This window comes from Gadus chalcogrammus, chromosome 7 (assembly GCF_026213295.1).
Source record: "Gadus chalcogrammus isolate NIFS_2021 chromosome 7, NIFS_Gcha_1.0, whole genome shotgun sequence".
NCBI classification, from domain to species: Eukaryota; Metazoa; Chordata; class Actinopteri; order Gadiformes; family Gadidae; genus Gadus; species Gadus chalcogrammus.
In genome coordinates this window covers 32791084-32812753 of record NC_079418.1, presented here as the reverse complement: position 1 = coordinate 32812753, position 21670 = coordinate 32791084, and the positions used below count along the sequence as shown (strand labels likewise).

Genomic DNA, 21670 nt, shown 5'->3' with positions numbered 1-21670 from the left:
GTATGACAGAGTACAGTAGAGTAGAGTATAACAGAGTACAGTAGAGTATAACAGAGTACAGTAGAGTAGACTAGAGCAGGGTAGAGCAGATATAGAGTGGGGCAGAGTAGAGATCAGTTGTGTAGAGAATAATAGAGCAAAGAAGGGTATGATATAGAAGAGCTGAGTACAGTAGAGTAGGGTATCATGGTAGAGAAGAGTAGAGTACATAGTCAAATAGTACCGTACAGTTGAATAAAGTGGAGTGGACATAGAGCAGAGTAAATTGAGTTGAATAGAGCATAGAATAGACTAAAGTAGAGTAGAGTATAATGGAGTAGGCTTTAGTGGAGTAGAGTAGGCTATAGTAGAGTAGTGTAGGCTATAATAGAGTAGTGCAGGCTATAGTGGAGTAAATCACGAAACAGTAGATCAGAACAGTTTAGAGTAGAGGCCAGGATAGAGTATGTAAGAGTACAGGGGAAAGGAGACCAAACTAGAGTAGAGTAGAAGAGTCTATAGTAGAATTCACTGATGAGTAGCAGATCAAAACATAGTACAGTAGAGGTCAAAGGAGAGCATATCAGAATATAGAAGTGTAGACATCAGAGGGAATAGAGTATACCAGAAGAATAGAGTAGAGTATAATTTATGTTCTTGAAGGTTAATAATCACCAGATATTGTTTACAGGTATTTGACCTGATATTGTATTTGACCAGATATTGTTTACAGGTTTTTGACCTGATATTGTTTACAGATCCTGATCAGAACTAAATCATCTGGATTTAATAATGCACTGCAATACTGCAGCTCCATCTAAAATTATAAATACAAATTAAATATCATGAAATATAATATCAAATAAATCTCATCGCAGGCCATGAACTGATCGATGCTCACTGTTTGAATGTGGACGAACCGGGTTTATTATTAGTCATCTCACTTATCTCATCTTGAACCAAACTACATTTTTCGGGGGGGCTGAAGTTCTGCGGCAGACACGGGTAGGCTACTATCTAGGTAGGCGTGTTTCAACAGCCTAAATACAGTTAGTGTTATGAATAAGTTTAAATATTTGTGCTGTTATATATACATGGGCGGTTTATTAAGTCGCTATATGCCTTCAATTTCTTAAATGTTGTTTCTAAATTATTTATGTCGTGTCATTGGATGCGTTCGCCTCAAATTGTCCATAAAGTTATGCTGTTAAAAACAACGAATGGCAACGCTATCATTAGTTCCCAGAACACACATTCGACATAATAATTATTGCAAACTATACTTTGCAATAATTAAAAACATTACTGACTGAATATTATCCTAATAATAATTGTATGTACTATTTTTACTCCATAACGTCAACAAATAAACCGATGAATGCAACGAGCTGTCAAACTGCTGTGAGGAGCACAACATCCGCCTCTCAGCGGACCCGCCCACTACTGCGAGTAGCACAACATCCGCCTCTCAGCGGACCCGCCCACTGCTGTGAGGAGCACAACATCCGCCTCTCAGCGGACCCGCCCACTGCTGAAAACCCAGCAGTAGCATCATCGCTTTGCGTTCCGCTATTCTACTTTAATCTGCGCTCCCACCCCCCGTTATGTGTCTTAATCGGATATGGACCAACAAAACGGCCACCCTGGGTGTTTATTCGCTGACTTTTCATATTAAATACAGTTGTATTTCGGCCTCGTCCTAGTAGGGACTGGGACGTCATCTCCTCAGCACGCCCCTCGGAGAAATCTGCAGTGAGGTTTTCCCCTCCCTGACATCATCATCATCATCCTCCTCATCCTTGGCGGCTTAGCGACTGCTTTGTCAGCCGTGTTGCACAAGTGCCCCCCTTCCTCCTCCATCACCACCTCCTCCTCCTCCTCGGACTTCAGACCCAGGTTGGCTGATCTGATCACGGCGTCTTATCGCCGATCAGCGCGTCTCTACGGCTATAAGTTCTCTGGACCTTCATCAGGGGCCTCTCGGGTTCGCTTGACTTCTGGCCAACACGAAGATGACGCTGAAGTCCAATAAGAACGAGCCGACGGTGACCCTGGAGCCGATCCCGGGGGTCCGCACGGCGCTGTCCGACCTGTACCTGGAGCAGCTGCTGCACAACAGACCCGAGAAGGTACGTTTGCTCCTCTCGGGGTGTTGTCGTGTTTCGGACCTAGCTGTCGTGTTGTTTTGGGATCCAGAGGACCCAGCGTGTCGTCGAGGGTTGTGTTGTTGTCTCAGGACGGGACCCCGACAGCGGGGGGGGGAGGGATAAGACCGGGACAGCGGAGTGTATTATGGGGAAAGTTTGGTGCGTCAGGTTTTGCGCATTTGTCAGTAGTCCGCGCTCAAATTCGCCTCATCTCACTGACGTCAGGTTGGTAAATGCAAAGACATAGGCTACGATTCAAACGTCTATGTTCATAGGTTTTATTTTTATGATATGATTTGAGCATAATACGTTGCAGTTGAAAATAATCCGTTAAATAAACGCAATCCTTATCAATGTCACCTCATTCAACACCAAATAAAGTTATATTGATAAGGTGAGTGCGTTGATAGGCCTGTTGATCAACCAAGGGAACTCCCGGTTCAATACTCATCTCATGTTTCGGTTCAGTGTTCCCTAAGCGTTCTTTAGCCAACCTACGGGTCTGTCTTTGTAAGTATTTTTGTGAATCAGTTCTTTTTTATGACACACACGTCCATGTCCCTGTCTTAATGCCACGGTCAGAAGATATAAATAACTCAACAAAGAATGTGGTTCGTCATGCCACACACACACACACACACACACACACACACACACACACACACACACACACACACACACACACACACACACACACACACACACACACACACACACACACACACACACACACTCTCTCACACACTATCTCTGAGATGCGCTGAGTCAGCAGGGGGAAGCTACCCCGCTGGCTCAGCATCCAGGGCCTCGTCTCGAGCGGTCGCTCCTCCTCACACACCTCGCGCTCAGACTTCCTCTAACGCTCGCCACCACTTGATGATCAGCGTTTTATTTAGTGCAGCTTCAGCACGTCAGAATCATCAGTCTGACACCACCACTGTGTGTGTTTGTTTGTGTGTGTGTGTGTGTGTGTGTGTGTGTGTGTGTGTGTGTGTGTGTGTGTGTGTGTGTGTGTGTGTGTGTGTGTGTGTGTGTGTGTGTGTGTGTGTGTGTGTGTGTGTGTGTGTGTGGCATGACGAACCACATTCTTTGTTGAGTTATTTATATCTTCTGACCGTGGCATTAAGACAGGGACATGGATTATATTTACCTCTAATGATACCCCCCCCCCCCCCCCCACCATAACAGGGGGGTTTCCCTGAGGGGGAGGTCAGGAGAGGGCCCCCCCCTTCCTGGTCCTTAGGGGCCGTGGGGCTGATAGGCTGAGATTATGGTTGGTAACAGGACGTTAGTGTCTGGATTACCAACGAGGTGAAGGACTAAGTCGTGTATTGTTGGATTGTCCCGTTGTACCTCTGGGGGGCTAATGGCCGATGATGAATGGATGAATGGATGAATGGATGAATGGGGGGGAGGGGGTCATCCTCCTTGGGGTTAAACTAATGGAGCCACGAGGTGTGTCTGTATGGGTGATCATAAACCCTGTCATGATAAGATCAAGTAGCCTTGTAACCCTGTTTAACGTCATCAAAATAGCTTACCTATTTAATGTTGTCATTAAAAAGACAATTAACCACAGGCCCTGTCTGTGATTGGTTCAGACGTCTGATCACGTGAAGATTGACTGATTCAGGTATCATGCAGTGATAAGATAAGCTTTTATTTGGTGCTAATTAATGCCTGTTAATCACTGGTGAAGTGTTCTGCTGAAACAGCTGATGTTTCTGTTTCTAAATGGGGAACATCAGCACCATGTTCATGGTGAACGTTCGTTGCACAAGAGTGGCTCTCCCCGGTCCAAACTGGTTTCATAGCGTGGGTGTTTCCTCCCCGAGACACACTGGGGGGGGGGGGGGGGGGGCGTTAGTCAGCGGTTATGACATCCAGGAAATCCACAAGACGACCTTCAAACAGCCCCCAGTTAGCTTGTTGACGTGTAAACACTTTCCTGATCAGGAGTGATGTGCTTTCAGGCTTTATTCCTCACAGACAACAGACTTGTAACAGATTCTGATCCATTTCTGGACCAGACTGATCTGGTATTTAAAGTCGTTTTAGAAAGTGCTTTGTAGCGCTTTCTAAATGAACCCAGCTTAACATACAGACAAATCCCTTACCCTCATCCTTAACCTTAAAATAAAACCCTAACCCTTTACCTGAAAATAAATCCCTTCCCCTCATCCTTAATCTTAACCTTAAAACGCAAAACCCTTTACCTGAAAACACATCCCTTACTATAGCCTACACTACTCTACTATAGCCTACTCTACTCCACTAAAGCCTACTCCATTATACTCTACTCTACTTTAGTCTATTCTATGCTCTATTCACACTCCGACCACCAGGGGTGCTACACACTCCGACCACCAGGGGGGCCATCTCTGTCTGCTGTGAGACGTCCGTGTTCTTAGTCCACATAATGTCCATGGTGTGAGACAGACCTCTTCCTGTTGTGATATCCTCTATGCTGTAAACAACTGTCATGTGTACAAGACCTATAGTTATGACGACTGTTTTAGGCCATGATACCCTTTGATGTCAGCCCCTTTCTATGGACCTCCAAACAGTCCCTTGAAACCGTCTCTCTCTCTCTCTCTCTCTCGCTCTCGCTCTCGCTCTCTTCATCTTCTCTCTCTCTTTGTTTTCTCTACCCGGAGCGGCTGTGGGCGAGCTGCTCTGAGAACAGGTTCCTCCCCGTGGTGTTGTGTTCTAACCCCCTGAACGATGTCTGGCTTGACTCCAGGTCTGCTGGTCTCAGAGCATCCCAGACGTCTCCTGTTACCTGGTAGTGAAATGGTTTGAGACCAGGGGGGGCCAAGTTTTTCAAAAGTAATCCAGTGGGATTACGGATCACGGATTGGATCAAATCTTGGAAATGTTTTTTTTTCAAAGCAATAGAGGGATTCAGAACTGGGATCAGATCATGTAGTCGGATTTTACATTTCATCTGGATCAAATCTGCCCTTTGGGTTTTCAAAACTTTGAACTCAGTTTGGGATCTTTTTGATCCAAAAGAACAGGATTACCCTGATCCCATCGCAAGGATGGATTCAGTTGGTTATCCCGTAATTTGGTATTTGGATCACAGTGATCCAATCCAATGTTCATTAAAAACTGTGCCCTGGGGATCTCAACCCTTGGGGTTTCCCTTCTGTCCGGGACTCTCTTATCTATATATCTAATATATTGTACATAAATATTACGTTTACATTCAGGGCGTTTAGCAGATGCTATTATCCAAAGCGACTTGCAGTGAGTCCATTTGTCAGAAGAAGAGAAAAAACAATATATTGCTGTTACACATACTGTATGTACCATATGATTACATACTGTATGTACCATATGATTACATACTGTATGTACCATATGATTACATACTGTATGTACCATATGATTACATACTGTATGTACCATATGATTACATACTGTATGTACCATATGATTACATACTGTATGTACCATATGATTACAAACGGCTATTTTAGTCAAAACAACCCGAAGTGCAACTTTGTGTTGGCCTACTGTGTATACCTGACCCAACGGTTTAAAAGGTTACGGGGTCAGGGGTTAGGAGGCGACCATCAACACAGCCTCGTCGTCTGAATTCTTTCACAGCATTTACTTAAAGGTCCCATGGCATGAAAATTAAGTTAAGAGGCTTTCACGCAGCACGCTAATTCCTGTGTTTTTTATTACGATGGATGGGGCATCACCACTGGACGGTCACCATGGCAACAGGGGGGGGGGGGTCCAGCCCGCTGCCTAAAGAAGGGCGGAGCGGAGAGGTCAGGGTGTTTGACCCCGCCGGAAGCTGCTCAGTTCGAACCCCAGTCCTTGAGCAAGACGCCCCTAACCCCTACCTGCTCCTTAACGACCTGTCTCTGTACTGTCTAACCCCTACCTGCTCCTTAACGACCTGTCTCTGTACTGTCTAACCCATACCTGCTCCTTAATGACCTGTCTCTGTACTGTCTAACCCCTACCTGCTACTTAACGACCTGTCTCTGTACTGTCTAACCCCTACCTGCTCCTAAGTGACCTGTCTCTGTACTGTCTAACCCCTACCTGCTCCTTAACGACCTGTCTCTGTACTGTCTAACCCCTACCTGCTCCTTAACGACCTGTCTCTGTACTGTCTAACCCCTACCTGCTCCTTAACGACCTGTCTCTGTACTGTCTAACCCCTACCTGCTCCTTAACGACCTGTCTCTGTACTGTCTAACCCCTACCTGCTCCTTAACGACCTGTCTCTGTACTGTCTAACCCATACCTGCTCCTTAACGACCTGTCTCTGTACTGTCTAACCCCTACCTGCTACTTAACGACCTGTCTCTGTACTGTCTAACCCCTACCTGCTCCTAAGTGACCTGTCTCTGTACTGTCTAACCCCTACCTGCTCCTTAACGACCTGTCTCTGTACTGTCTAACCCCTACCTGCTCCTTAACGACCTGTCTCTGTACTGTCTAACCCCTACCTGCTCCTTAACGACCTGTCTCTGTACTGTCTAACCCCTACCTGCTCCTTAACGACCTGTCTCTGTACTGTCTAACCCCTACCTGCTACTTAACGACCTGTCTCTGTACTGTCTAACCCCTACCTGCTCCTAAGTGACCTGTCTCTGTACTGTCTAACCCCTACCTGCTCCTTAACGACCTGTCTCTGTACTGTCTAACCCCTACCTGCTCCTTAACGACCTGTCTCTGTACTGTCTAACCCCTACCTGCTCCTTAACGACCTGTCTCTGTACTGTCTAACCCCTACCTGCTCCTTAACGACCTGTCTCTGTACTGTCTAAGCCCTACCTGCTCCTTAATGACCTGTCTCTGTACTGTCTAACCCCTACCCCCTCCTTAATGACCTGTCTCTGTAATGTCTAACCCCTACCTGCTCCTTAACGACCTGTCTATGTACTGTCTAACCCCTACCTGCTCCTTAGTGACCTGTCTCTGTACTGTCTAACCCCTACCTGCTCCTTAACGACCTGTCTCTGTACTGTTTAACCCCTACCTGCTCCTTAACGACCTGTCTCTGTACTGTCTAACCCCTACCTGCTCCTTAACGACCTGTCTCTGTACTGTCTAACCCCTACCTGCTCCTTAACGACCTGTCTCTGTACTGTCTAACCCCTACCTGCTACTTAACGACCTCTCTCTGTACTGTCTAACCCCTACCTGCTCCTTAACGACCTGTCTCTGTACTGTCTAACCCCTACCTGCTCCTTAATGACCTGTCTCTGTACTGTCTAACCCCTACCTGCTCCTTAACGACCTGTCTCTGTACTGTCTAACCCCTACCTGCTCCTTAACGACCTGTCTCTGTACTGTCTAACCCCTACCTGCTACTTAACGACCTGTCTCTGTACTGTCTAACCCCTACCTGCTCCTAAGTGACCTGTCTCTGTACTGTCTAACCCCTACCTGCTCCTTAACGACCTGTCTCTGTACTGTCTAACCCCTACCTGCTCCTTAACGACCTGTCTCTGTACTGTCTAACCCCTACCTGCTCCTTAACGACCTGTCTCTGTACTGTCTAACCCCTACCTGCTCCTTAACGACCTGTCTCTGTACTGTCTAAGCCCTACCTGCTCCTTAATGACCTGTCTCTGTACTGTCTAACCCCTACCCCCTCCTTAATGACCTGTCTCTGTAATGTCTAACCCCTACCTGCTCCTTAACGACCTGTCTATGTACTGTCTAACCCCTACCTGCTCCTTAGTGACCTGTCTCTGTACTGTCTAACCCCTACCTGCTCCTTAACGACCTGTCTCTGTACTGTTTAACCCCTACCTGCTCCTTAACGACCTGTCTCTGTACTGTCTAACCCCTACCTGCTCCTTAACGACCTGTCTCTGTACTGTCTAACCCCTACCTGCTCCTTAACGACCTGTCTCTGTACTGTCTAACCCCTACCTGCTCCTTAGTGACCTGTCTCTGTACTGTCTAACCCCTACCTGCTCCTTAATGAACTGTCTCTACTTTCTAACCCCTACCTGCTCCTTAATGACCTGTCTCTGTACTGTCTAACCCCTACCTGCTCCTTAATGACCTCTCTGGACTGTCTAACCCCTACCTGCTCCTTAATGACCTGTCTCTGTACTGTCTAACCCCTACCTGTTCCTTAATGAACTGTACTGTCTAACCCCTACCTGCTCCTTAATTATCTGTCTGTATTGTCTAACCCCTACCTGCTCCTAATGACCTGTACTGTCTAACCCCTACCTGCTCCTTTATGACGTCTGGATTCACTGCGAGTGGCTGTAGATAGAAGCTTCTCCTAAAGATAGATCTCATAGTGTTTGATAGTATATAGTAGAATAGTGATGGATGGCTGCCAGTCTCTTTACACTAAAAGGCTCCTTTGACCTGAGGTTCAGAGGGAGAAACTTATCTGAACCATTTTGGTTTCTAAACATCTCATCAACCAGCAGTTGGGAACATGTCGGTTGCCTAGCAAAAGGCTGTTAACAAAGGCTGACCGAACCGATCAAGGAAAAGGAAAGGTGACCCATTGTACCGGGTTGTAGGAGTCTATTCTGAGAGCTGACTTGGCTGGTTTTCCACGTGAGATCTGGCGACCCTGTGGCCTTGGGGTTAGGGTGCGGCGTTATCAGGTCTGCACACGCAGCAGTCTGACGGCAGCGGGCGTCCGGACCGGTTCCACCTTGGACCGTTGTACTGAGTCCACTGTAATGCCTCCTTGAACCCTTGTGAACTCTCAGTCCCTCTGGTGGAGAGTTTTGGGGATGATGTTTTAGTGTACATTTTAAATTTACATTTAGGAGTTTTTTTATCCAAAGCAACCTACAACCATTCTTTCACACTTTCACACACCGACGGCGGAGTCAGCCTCGCAGGGCGACAGCCAGCTGGTCAGGAGCAGTTGAGGGTGAGGTGTCTTGCTCAAGGACACCTCGAAACTCGAGGAGCCGGGATTGAACTAACAACCTTCCGGTTACCAGTCAACCTGCTCGCCCTCCTGAGCTACTGCTGCCCCTTGTACAATGTACAATGTGACATTTTACGTCATGAAGATAATCTTATCTTATTTTCCTTGAGTGTAAAAGTAAACCCTTTCTTCTTTGTTTTTCGGTTCTGCAGGCTGTAATGCAGACGTCTGACCTCCAGGGGGCAGCAGTGTACACCAACGGAAGCTCCGCCATCAACGGACCAGAGCTGAGCAGGATGAGGGAGGTGGCGTTCGAGAAGAACCCGTCGGAGCCCATGGTAACGAGCGTCCAAACATCATTCACAACATAAACAACAACGTGCACAACATGTGGTCCAAGTGGATTAGCTCAACTTAACTCAAACGATGATCGAACAAGACCACTGAGTCCATTGAGAACATAAAGTTCAGTTCCCTGGAGAGTGACTCTAGTGAACTGCAGTCAAACCACTAGGACGCCTACATTTACATTCAGGGCACTTATCCAAAGCAACTTGCAATAAGTAAACTTATTGGAAGAAAGATGCAGAGTCCAGGTGAACTCTATACAGGTGAGTCTTGTAAATCTGCTCGGCCAGTGCCGTGGTTCTGATTCTGATCTGTGGGCGCTTCTGTCTCCTCAGGGCGTGACTCTGAAGCTGAACGAGAAACAGAAGTGTACCGTTGCCCGGATCCTCCACGGAGGCATGATCCACCGGCAAGGTACTGGACCTGATTATTGATTTATTCATCCTGTTATCTATTGGCCGGTGTCCATACGACCAACCCACACATAGTCTACCTTAGGTTCAGTTTCTATTTATCTTTTGATTCAGTAGCACTAGCAGATTAACTGAGTCAAAAGAAATGCTTTGACATTAATACGTGACGCATGGTGGAAGTTGTAGTCAAAGAATTATAAAAACCTGTTCGGACTACTATTATATTTCAGCTTATTTCTAAACTGTTCGTATAGACTCTGAGTTGTGTATTTTCCGTCGTAGTAGTAATTCTTGAAGTGGAAAATCACAGCAACCTGACAGGTTGGATAAGAGGGTCGAATCGATGGTTTATAAGATCGGGACAGTCCCCGGGGGGGTCGGTCGGTCGGGGTCATTCGGTGAAACACACAGAGAGCTAACTTGACGACCACATAGGGCATAATAACGGGAAGGAAAAAGGGCTGTGCGATTTGGACTATCTGAGAAAACATGGACCCACCCACCCCACTTAGCCATCCTCCCAAAGACCAACCCGCAGTTTCCGACTTCAGCCTAGCCACATTATCACAGATGCCATGTACATAATTAGACACATTCATAGCATCTCTGGTGGAAATGGCGCTCGATAAAGAAACAGTACAATCCAAGATGCACAGCAAGGAAGTCCAATAGATACTGATGTTGGAAAATCATTGTTCTAAGCCAGTACAATTCATGATTAAGGTCAGTCAGGCCATGGCCGGAAGCATTCGCTATAGCGTCAATAATATGTACTAAATCTCTAATCTCATCAAGAGCAACTGTGATACCATAGTGTGGAATGATAGCAGAAAAGTCTCTTTGAGATGGAGTAGCAACTTGAAAATTCTGATGGAATAAATCACGCTTAGATCTATTTGTAGCATAACCCTTAAAATGTTCCTCCATTGGGACAGTGTAATAGGGAACCTTTGTTACTACAGATCTAGGGGGGTTGACATGTTTGTAAGCTGCAATATACTCTGGGAGGGTGAACGGGACAGCGAGGTAAGGATATATCTGAGGTGAAGATAGCAAAAGCCCACAAACCCAACGCGACTGCAACCCTTTAGCCTTGGCTAACCCGTGGGCAGTTTGTAAAAAAGTGTTATCTTTGTGGATTACATTATGGCTGTCAAATTAAAAAATTCTCCCTGTAAAAAGATGGCACAACATGAGAAACAATACTGGTAACATCATGGCTCAGTTGGTTTTGAGTAGGCAGTTGCGACAGAGTTATTTTCAAGGTCATGGCCACCGCAGGTGTTATGGGGATGAGGATGAAAGTTCGTAGTAGGGCGTCAGGACAAACACTGAGACACAGTTCAGTTCAAGAACAGATAGCCGCCTCTGCTATCCCAAGGACTCAACTCGTGTCCGTGAAACAGGAAACAAAGAAAAAGTGCAGTATCAGTCATGGGGGAGGCATTGTCCCAGCCTCCAACAGTAATAATAATTAACTATGGTTTGTAATTGTCTTAAGGAAATAAACAATGAAAAATTATCGTATAAAAAAAAACCTTGATTCGAAAATGGTTATATCAGTAATCAGTAATCAGTCATCATGATTCTCAATAAAACTTGTGTGAATGAGTGAAACATAAATGTTCTACAGCTGAGCAGTTGTGTCAAGAAGGAACCAACATTGAATTCTCACTTGGATAGGTGGTGACAAAGCCCTAGCATCTTTCGAAGACAAACCTCTCGTGAAAACAAAGGAATGGATATAACAAAGACACCCTACTCTTCACCTCGTATCAGTTAGTTTGCGTGCCATATTTAACGAGTGTCATTACAAGACGGTGAATCTACAAATTTGCAGTGGCTTGCATGTATCCACTTTGTCTTCATAACTAGACAAACAGCGGATCGAGTAACCAATAGAATTTGGTATGGCCCCTTATATTTGGCCTCTATTGCTAGTCGTTGTGGTTTGTGGATCATAACCCATTGCCCTGCAACTAATGAATGTCCTCCCTATGGGGGCTCGGCCCAAGCTTCCTTGACCTGGTTTGATGTCACCTGTAGAGTCTCGGAGAGCTGGATGAAGTAGTTCATCGGAGCGTCCGATGTCAGGTGGACGTCTGGAGTCTGCAAGTCAACAGAGCCTGGGAAACTGAAGCATCGGCCAAACACGACCTCGTAGGGGGACAGTCCAATGTCTTTGTTGTATGTAGCTCTCATGCTGAACAAGGCGATGGGCATCGCGTCCACCCATGGAGTCCCTTCTTGGTGCATCTTCGCCAATCACTCCTTCAGTGCCCTGTTGGCTCGTTCCACCTGTACTGACGATTGGGGGTGATACGGACAATGGAAGGACCATGTGATGTTCAGCATACGGCTCACCTCGGCACAGACTGCTCCGGTGAAATGGGTTCCATTGTCGGAGCAGATCTGATCAGGCAGCCCGTAGTGTGGAATGAAGTCTTTGACTAGCACTTTAGCTGTGTTTGCAGCTGTTGCACGTCGGACCGGGTATGCTTCGATCTAGCGGGAGAATTTGTCAACGACCACGAGGACTTCTCGATATCCTTTACATGGAGGTGGTGTGATGTAGTCCACCTGTAGGCATCGGAAAGGACCCGGGGGTGCGGGGACTTTCAACATCGGCAGTTTCACTTTCCTGTCATGGTTGTTCTTGAGACATGTAGCACATCTCCTCACGATGTCTTTTGCCGTAGGGTTGAATTTTGGTGACCACCAGACTTGCCCAAACCTGTGACGCATCTTTTCCACACCCACATGCCCGAGAGAATGAAGCTGTGTCGCCAGGTATGGCAGCAGGCTCTGTGGTGCAACTGTCCTGTTCCCGTGTCTCCATAAGTTGTCGTCGTGGAGTTTTGCTGCATTCTCAATCAATGTGCATTTTTCTTCTCGACTCGTGGCGTCTTGCATCTCCATTATGCTTTTCAAGCTTTCCTTGTGTTCCTCCTCTGATGTATGTTCATCTGTTTTCTTCAGGCTCAATTGCAGTGTAGTTTTCCACCCAATTCCTGTAGTAGTTGCATACTTCCAAGAATGCTCGTAGTTCTTTGACTGTTCGGGGTTCGGGCGTTTTCCTGATTGCTGCAGTGTGGTTGTGCGTGATTTCTTGTTTGCCTTGTGAGATTTTCTGACAAAGGTAAATGACCTCTGGTTGAGACATTTGTGCCTTGTCGTAGCTCAATTTGTGACCTTTCACATGGAGATAGTCAATCATTCCCCTTAAGGCCTTGTCGTGCTCTTCCTCGGTCTCCGAGGCAATTAGGATGTCGTCCAAATACGTGATGACTGCTGAGGTCATTTTGGGGGCTTCTGGCAGGGTCAGGTGTCGTCGCAAGGCCTGGTGATAGATGGTGGGGGCTGAGGCAAGTCCCTGAGCCAGTCTAGCCCAGGTATACTGACATCCATCCTAGCTGAAAGCCAGCCAACCTTGACACTCAGTGGCCAATGGTACTGACCAGTAAACGTTTACGGCATCAAGCACTGTGCAGACCTTGTGAGTTGGAGTGATGTCTTGCAGGAATTGATCACCGGAGGCAACCACAGGGCTAAAATACATCAACATTCTACATTAAAAATCCTATAATGCATCGCCCCAAGCTTAAGTTCAAGACTATAAAAGCCTATTTGGGCTACAGCATAAAAACAGTGCATTGCCCCATGATACCATTTATAGTCCAAGAATGATGGATATATTTTTAGACTACAACATCCATCAAGCACCTCCTCCAAGTGATGCATGATGGGTGTTGTTGGCCGTTATCATCTTTGAACTACAACTCCCATCATTCATCACCCCATTCTATGCGTGTAGTCCAGAGATACAGCAATTCACTGTGAAAACAAATTACCACTTGAGAGAAACAACAATATATTGCTGTCGGTACAGTAAGGATGTTCATAGAACCAAGTGCCAAGCACTTACAATTGTTAGGCTAACCCATTCCCCGTACACAACAAAGATAGCTAGGATAAGATGCTACACAATGCTAAGTACTATTTTTAAGTGTTAGGTCGTACAACATACAATAAGTGCCTAAGAGGGGTGTGTGTGTGTGTGGGGGGGGGGGGTAAGGGGGGAGGCTGTGCAGAGTCTTGAGTCTGGTTCCGAGCCCAGGTGAACTCTGAACAGGTGAGTCTGGAGCCTCTCTGGCTCCGAGCCCAGGTGAACTCTGAACAGGTGAGTCTGGAGCCTCTCTCGACCCGACCGTGAGTTCTGATGGGTTCTCCGCTCTCTCCAGGATCTCTTCACGAAGGCGATGAGATCGCTGAGATCAACGGCAGGAGTGTGGACAGCCAGTCGGTGGACCAGCTGCAGAAGATCCTGGTACGTCTCACACACGTCGCTCAGGGCCTCATGAGCCGTCTGAACCTTTGATTATTTGACAGATGAAAGTAATACGATGTTACGTTAAATGACTCTGAGACGAGGGCCAGCTGATGTGGTGTTGGTGTAGGGTGTTGGTACTGGGTTCGATCCCCAAAGCCTCCGGGTTACTGGTGGGCGTTCCACAGCGAGGAGCCTCCCTGGCCTTATTACAGGGGGTGGGTACCGGGTTCGATTCCCAAAGCCTGCTATAGCCAGGGACGTCTGAACCCCCTGCTGATGGCTGAACTGTAGATCTCTGTGTGTAAACTGATGGCTGAACTGTAGATCTCTGTGTGTAAACTGATGGATGAACTCTAGATCTCTGTGTAAACTGATGGCTGAACTGTAGATCTGTGTGTAAACTGATGGCTGAACTGTAGATCTCTGTGTGTAAACTGATGGCTGAACTCTAGATCTCTGTGTAAACTGATGGCTGAACTGTAGATCTCTGTGTGTAAACTGATGGCTGAACTATAGATCTCTGTGTAAACTGATGGCTGAACGCTAGATCTCTGTGTGTAAACTGATGGCTGAACTGTAGATCTCTGTGTGTAAACTGATGGCTGAACTCTAGATCTCTGTGTAAACGGATGGCTGAACGCTAGATCTCTGTGTAAACTGTCGGTGTGTAAACTCGTCTCCTCTGCAGAAGGAGACGAGTGGCGTGGTGAAGATGAAGGTCATCCCCAACCTGCACGGACGCTCACGGGCCTGTGAGGTACGTTCCTCTCCTCTCATTTGTCGCTGGCCCTGGGTTGTAAATCTATTGTGATTGGTTGATTAAAATGTTTACTTTTGCTTTTGGTTTATTTTCATTAATTGCATGAATTCCGGGATAAAGAGGTTATAATGGGTGTACACCGGATCACAAATCTAATTTTGTCGATCTCTTGTGTTAAATAGTTTGTTCTTCAACAGATGAATCTTCTGTAAGTCAATGAGAGACGCAGGTAACTTGAGACATCGAACGTTTCAAAGTCTAACAAAATGATCCCGAGATTTTGTTCTTTGACGGACTTGAAACACAGTAGGGTAGAACGGGTCATACTGCCCCCAGCTGGCCACACACTGTCACTACATGCTGAGCTTGGAGGACATTTTAAACGATCAACAAGTGTGTGAACAAATGTTTTATTGGGTATTTTACAAGCTACTTAATACTAAAAGTAAACTCCATGTGTGGCCAGTCATGGTAGGCTGATTCAAAAACTGTAGTTATTTTAGACGTAGTTTGTAGTTTCTTTCTTTCTGTTCTATACCTTCTGTATTTCTACCTGGTAACATTTCGGCTTATAATCAACTGTTTTTAATACAATAGTTTTTCTATCACTCATATTCATAAACTGATGATTAAACGTAACCAAAGAATATATAATAGTCCCCATCAGCTGCATATATGATAAATACATAATCATATATTCAGGTGAGATGGTTGTATGTTTATTGGAAATGCAAGGAGGAAATCTTATTCAAGGATCCCTCGAGGCGGTCGTCACTGGGGATCAAACCTGCGGCCTCTCAGCTGGGACATGAACACTCACCGCTAGTTACTAGATGTCTTTTAATGTATTATATGAGCTTTATTTATTGGATTAGTTACGTTTAAAATGTATGATTTTGCCAAATTGATGATTATCTTTTAGATTTTTTTTTTACAATTCTAAAATAAAGTTCCAAATACAGTTTGATCATTTAGTCATGAAGTCATTTGTTGTGTTCTCTGCTGCTCAGAGAAAACAACTTAGCTCTCAGTCGTCACAAATACAAGATGGATTCCCTCCTTCCCCGACTAACACCTGTCCAGTTCGACCAGCGAGGGGGAGGGATCTCGTGTCTAATGCTGTCTCTCTCTCTCTCTCTCTGGCTGTCTGTCTGTCTCTCTCTCTCCCTGACTATCTGTCTCTCTGTGCCTGTCTGTCTGTCTCTCTCTCTCTCTCCGTGTCTATCTGTGTGTCTCTCTGTGTGTCTGTCTGTCTGTCTGTCCGTCTGTCTGTCTGTCTGTCTGTCTGTCTGTCTGTCTGTCTGTCTGTCTGTCTGTCTGTCCGTGTCTGTCTGTCTGTCTGTCTGTCTGTCTGTCTGTCTGTCTGTCTGTCTCTCTCTCTATCCCTCTCTCTCTCTCCCTGTCTATCTGTCTCTCTGTGTCTGTCTGTCCAGATATACATGCGGGCCCAGTTCAACTATGACCCCGCCAAGGACGACCTCATCCCGTGCAAGGAGGCGGGGCTTAAGTTCCAGACGGGCGCCATCATCCAGATCATCAACACACAGGACCCAAACTGGTGGCAAGGCCGCGTGGAGAGCTGCTCCGCCTCCTACGCCGGCCTCATCCCCTCCCCCGACCTCCAGGAGTGGTACGTGGTCGACTACGCCCTTAGCGACGGTCGCCAGGCCTCCGGAGCCAGAGGGTGGAGCGTTCACTAGCGTGAAGACTTATCAGGCTTCCGATTCATAGCCATCACACTGTTTACTTGTTTCATATTTTTACATGTTTTATTTATTTATTGATACTCCTATAATATTATTCAATATTGAATTGTGTATCCTCTATCTTCATTGTGTGCATGTAGAGCCCTGGTGTCTTCTCCAGAACCCCCCGCTCTACAGTTGATAATCTATGTATATGTGTTATTCTGTGTATGGGTGATACGTCCCTGTGATGCTCTGTGTATCTGAGAGTCGAAGCGTTGGTCTTGTGTCTGCAGGCGGGCGGCCAGTAAGAGCAAGGCCACGCAGGGCAGCCCCTCCTGCGGTCTGTTCTCCAAGAAGAAGAAGTGTAAAGACAAGTACCTGGCCAAGCACAGCTCCAGTGAGTCCCTGACCCCTGACCCTCTGACCCCTGACCCTCTATGTCCCAGACCCTGACCCCTGACCTCCTGACCCCTGACCCTCTGACCCCTGACCCTCTGTGTCCCAGAACCTGACCCCTGACCTCCTGACCCCTGACCCTTGACCCCCTGACCCTCTGAACCCTGACCCTCTGACCCCTGACCCTCTGTGTCCCAGAGCGCTTCCTTCCTTCGGTTCCTCTAACGCCTCCTCTTGTGTCCGTCAGTTTTCGACCAGCTGGACGTGATCTCCTACGAGGAGGTGGTCCGGCTGCCCGCCTTCAAGAGGAAAACCTTGGTCCTCATTGGTGAGCTGCCTGGACCTTGAGCCAATCTGATTCCCTGTCTGAGGTTACGGTTGGGCGTCTGATACCTGTATGTCTTACTGTACAGGCTTCAAACGGTTCTGATTGTACCACGCATCTTCCTGTCAATCACTGACAGACGAGGAGAAAGACCTGAGCGGCTAAACCTTTAGTCTCTCGTCACAAGATCATTGATCTGAAGACTATTGATGTCAGATCAGTGATCAGAGTGGTGCCGGTCATGTGGCCGCCTTATTGTCTAAATCATAACTGGAACATTTGTCTGAACATTTTGTCATTTCCAAATGGTGCGGCGTGTGGCTCAGAACAGGAAGCAGCGGGTTGACTAGTAACCGGAAGGTTGCTAGTTCGATCCCCGGCTCCTCCTAGCTGAGTGTAGAGTGTCGAGGTGTCCCTGAGCGTGACGCCTCGCCCTGACTGCTCCCGACCAGCTGACTGTCGCCCTGCGTGGATGACACTGCTGTCGGGGTGTGAACGTGTGCATGAAGGGGTGAAAGTTAGAGGGTGTGTAGAGGGTCCGCTGGCTGAAGCACGGTATTAATGCATCCATCCCCCACCCAGGAGCCCCTGGAGTAGGAAGGAGCCACATCAAGAACGCCCTGCTGTCGCGCTTCCCCGAGCGCTTCGCCTACCCCGCACCACGTAGGTCACCATATTCGGCCACCCCCCCTCCCTCTCATCATGCTGTGATCCAGATGCCTCGGGGGGATATCTCCCAGCTTTCTTGTGGCATTTCACGGAGGCACGCCCCCATTTGGTCAGAGCGAGTTGAGTGATGACGCTCCGAGATCAGAAAAGACGTCACAAGTGGAGCTCGGAAAGCTGGTGTCCGAGGCATCTGGATCACACCGTTAGTACCGTGTCAGACCCTGGCCCCGCCTAACCCCCCCCCCCCCCCCCCCCACCCCCCAGACACCACCAGGCCCCCGCGGAAGGACGAGGCCAGCGGGGAGGAGTACCACTTCATCTCCAACGACGTCATGACCAAGAGCATCTCGTCCAATCAGCTGCTGGAGTACGGCAGCTTCCAGGGCTTCATGTTCGGCACCAAGATCGAGACCATCCAGAAGATCCACGAGCAAGGCTGCATCGCCCTGCTGGACGTGGAGCCCCAGGTGAGGGAGGAGGAGGAGGAGGAGGAGGAGGAGGAGGAGGAGGAGGATGATACCATTTATTTAGAAAGTGCTTTTAAACTGACATTTTTTATATATATATAAAAAAAAGAATAGAGGTGACAACAAGTGAACAACAATCTAAACTATCACTAAAAAGTCCATTTGAAAGTTGAAATTAGTTTACTTCGGTGTCCTTGCTGGCATAGAGGTTGGTGTCTGATATCTCTGAGTCATGTTTTCTGAGTCACCTGTTGTCTCTGAATGACTGTTAGCTTCTACATATTGTCTAACTGCTCTCTCTCTCTCTCACTCTCACTCTCTCGCTCTCGCTCTCGCTCTCACTCTCTCGCTCATGGTCTCTCTCTCTCCCCAGACGTTGAAGCTGGTCAGGACAGCAGAGTACGCACCTCTGGTGATTTTCATCGCTCCCACCGACACGTCTGCTCAGGTGCTGTTCACTATTATTCACTAGTTCATAAGTTAGTTACGTTATTTCCTGAGTAAATGACGGACTCGTCACTTGGCCGATGCTTTTCTCTAAAGCGACTCACAGTGAAACCCTGTGTATGATATTAAGGAGCAGGCAGGAGTTAGGGTGTCGTGCTCAAGAACATTGGGGATGGAACCCAGAACCTGGCTGGAGTCACACACACGGGTCTCTACACACTGTCCTGCCCCTGAAATACCACCAGGCAGAATCGACTTCATACATTTATTCCACCACAACACTAACTCTGCGGACACTTTCAAAATCCCTTCCAAAGTCCTGCTCCTTCTCCTGGTGTTTGAATCGTGACTCCAATTGTATCTTCTGTTCTGCTGATTGTCTGCCTGTCGTACTTTATGCTGTGAATGGCTGTTTTCATTCACCAAAGGGGTACTGCACGTTGTACAGCCAGCCTAACATAAACTCAACGTGAGACTGACTATATTCTGTCAGTTTCCAGAACAATCAGATCATGCCACCATAATGTTTTGTGATTTGACTTGGGTTCAATTCAACCAAGAATCTAGAATCAAAACCTAGATTCAACAATATTAAAAACCCTTTCAACAAACACGTTAGCCGTCATACATTTATAAACACATTTCTGGGCCGAAACGCCTGAATCTAAACCTAGATTATTAAATCTAAACCTAGGTCATTCAATCTAAACCTAGATTGTTGGTTCTAAACCTAGATTCCACCCAGGTAGCTAGCTCTATAGCGTCTAGCTCAGTGCTAACCCCAACGTTTTCCCGCCCTTCAGACGGAATCCCTGCAGCTCATCCAGAAGGAGTCCGACGCCATCTTGGCCACTTATGGCCACTTCTTCGATGAGATCCTCGTCAACAACGACGTGGACGAGAGCGTGAAGGGGGTGGAGGAGGCCCTCGAGCGCGCCACCTCCACCCCGCAGTGGGTCCCGGTCTCCTGGGTGTACTGATGTCTCTCATGGGGGGGGGGGGGGGGACCTGGGGAGGACACCCCACCGTCAAGACGTTAGGGACACCTGTGGATATACTTTGAGGTATTGTTGTCGTCACTGAGATTTTATCTTTTTTATTTTTGTTTCACAAACGCATCCAAAAAATAGCAATAGTTAAATAGTGGTAGATATTTTTGAAGAATAATAAATACTAAACAAGCGAAGGCCAGGCGCAGAGGGCTTTGGCTCCCCGAGCCGTCCTCCATGTCCCGTCTGAATACGACCACAACTGTGAACTGAATCCCCTAGCGGGGTTTTATCAAATGTTTCTCTCACTTTAGTCATTTCTCTCGTCCGTTTTCCTGTCCCCCTCGTCATAAAGTTCCGTGAATGACCGGGATGATGTCGCGTCATGGTGTGTCCTGTTTTGTCGTTGAAAGCCAGCACTCTGAAGGCCCTTTTAAAGGGCCGCTGACCACCGGGAAACACGTGGATCCATTACAAGCCCTTCCAAAGCGGTTCCACCTTTGACCTCACAGGTGGGAGTGTTCAACCACGGAGAGAGGAGCTGTAGTCAGCGGTCAATGTCTCGTCAAACATCTGGGCGATCCCACTTGTGATGTCATAAATGTAGGCATTTTGAAACGGCTTGTTTCAGGATCTACTAATCAACCTCAGGCCAGGTGGCAAATAGGGGACCTTTAACACAGATTAAATCCAAATCATGTCTCTAAATTAGCTCTAAATATACTATACCGAACAACAAACAAGGATAATATGTCTTAATACCACTGATTCAGCCAATTTCCACATGATGAATTAAAAACCCAGCAATACAGCGGGCACTAAGTGTAATTAGCAAAAACTGATGGTGCCTCGATGCCTCGTACCTCCTCTCTCGACCCGCCTGATGTGGTTCTGGAGCTCTGTCGTTAGCCAATGCTAGCTGTGACATGCTAGTGGATGCAGATCATCCACTAGCGCTGGTTAGCATTGCATGAAACAAACATGAATACCTATCTTCGTGGCTTGACATAAAAATATATATATATATATTCTCTGTAGTATTTCCCCGGTTAAATATGTATCTTTAAACTGAATATTTTAAAGTTGAAAAAATAAATCATTTTCTTCTTTAATGTTCTGTGTGAGATGTCATTTTTTTTGTGCAACTGCCAATGGCTTACCTAGATGTTTCGATATTTACAACAGATCTGATCATGACAATATAATTTGTTAAATTTTTAATTTTAAGATTGGATCACTCATTTAATCATAAGTGTCAAGGGATTTCAATAAATCATGGGTCAGAATATGTATGTTGCTTTCATAGGCACGTTGATGAATAATTAATTATGAAACATCTATTTTTTTTATAAACAATAACAATATTTCATTCATGATCTTGTTATGTTTTATGTGACATCCTTTACGATATTTGCTGAAATATACGTGCTCTATATTTAAAATGAACTCCACTTCCAGTCATCTTTTACAACGTGAGCAAACGAATGAAAAACCCTTTCAATTAACACGTTAGTCTTTCAAATTCATCCATAAACACACGTCTTGGCCTATAGGTGTACTATTCACGCCATTTGATGTCATATCTGTATTAAATAACGGGATGAGGACGACACTCCTCCTCGGCGCGGCCATTTTGTTGACAAGCAGCCCAGCATAAAGAGGCTCCATGTCCTTAAAGATTCAAGACATTACAACACAACCGTGTCTAATGCTTTATTCAGACACACAGCACCACCTTAACCTTGTGGAGACAAACACACATATTGTGGAGACACACACACACCCACACATCACCAACACACACATACTAAAAGAAAAAAAAAAAC

General features: G+C 46.6%; 1 protein-coding gene across 1 annotated transcript; it reads left to right on the top strand.

Annotated features, from left to right (window-relative positions):
• The first annotated feature begins 1467 nt into the window (after positions 1-1467).
• Positions 1468-20949, top strand: mpp1 (MAGUK p55 scaffold protein 1). The gene is made up of 12 exons (XM_056594447.1): positions 1468-2108; positions 9225-9350; positions 9696-9774; positions 14015-14100; positions 14792-14860; positions 16297-16493; positions 16845-16948; positions 17195-17275; positions 17855-17935; positions 18206-18408; positions 18782-18856; positions 19659-20949. Exons 1-12 carry the CDS (start codon positions 1992-1994, stop codon positions 19833-19835), a joined length of 1395 nt encoding a protein of 464 aa, XP_056450422.1. The 5' UTR covers positions 1468-1991; the 3' UTR covers positions 19836-20949.
• The last annotated feature ends 721 nt before the right edge of the window (positions 20950-21670 follow it).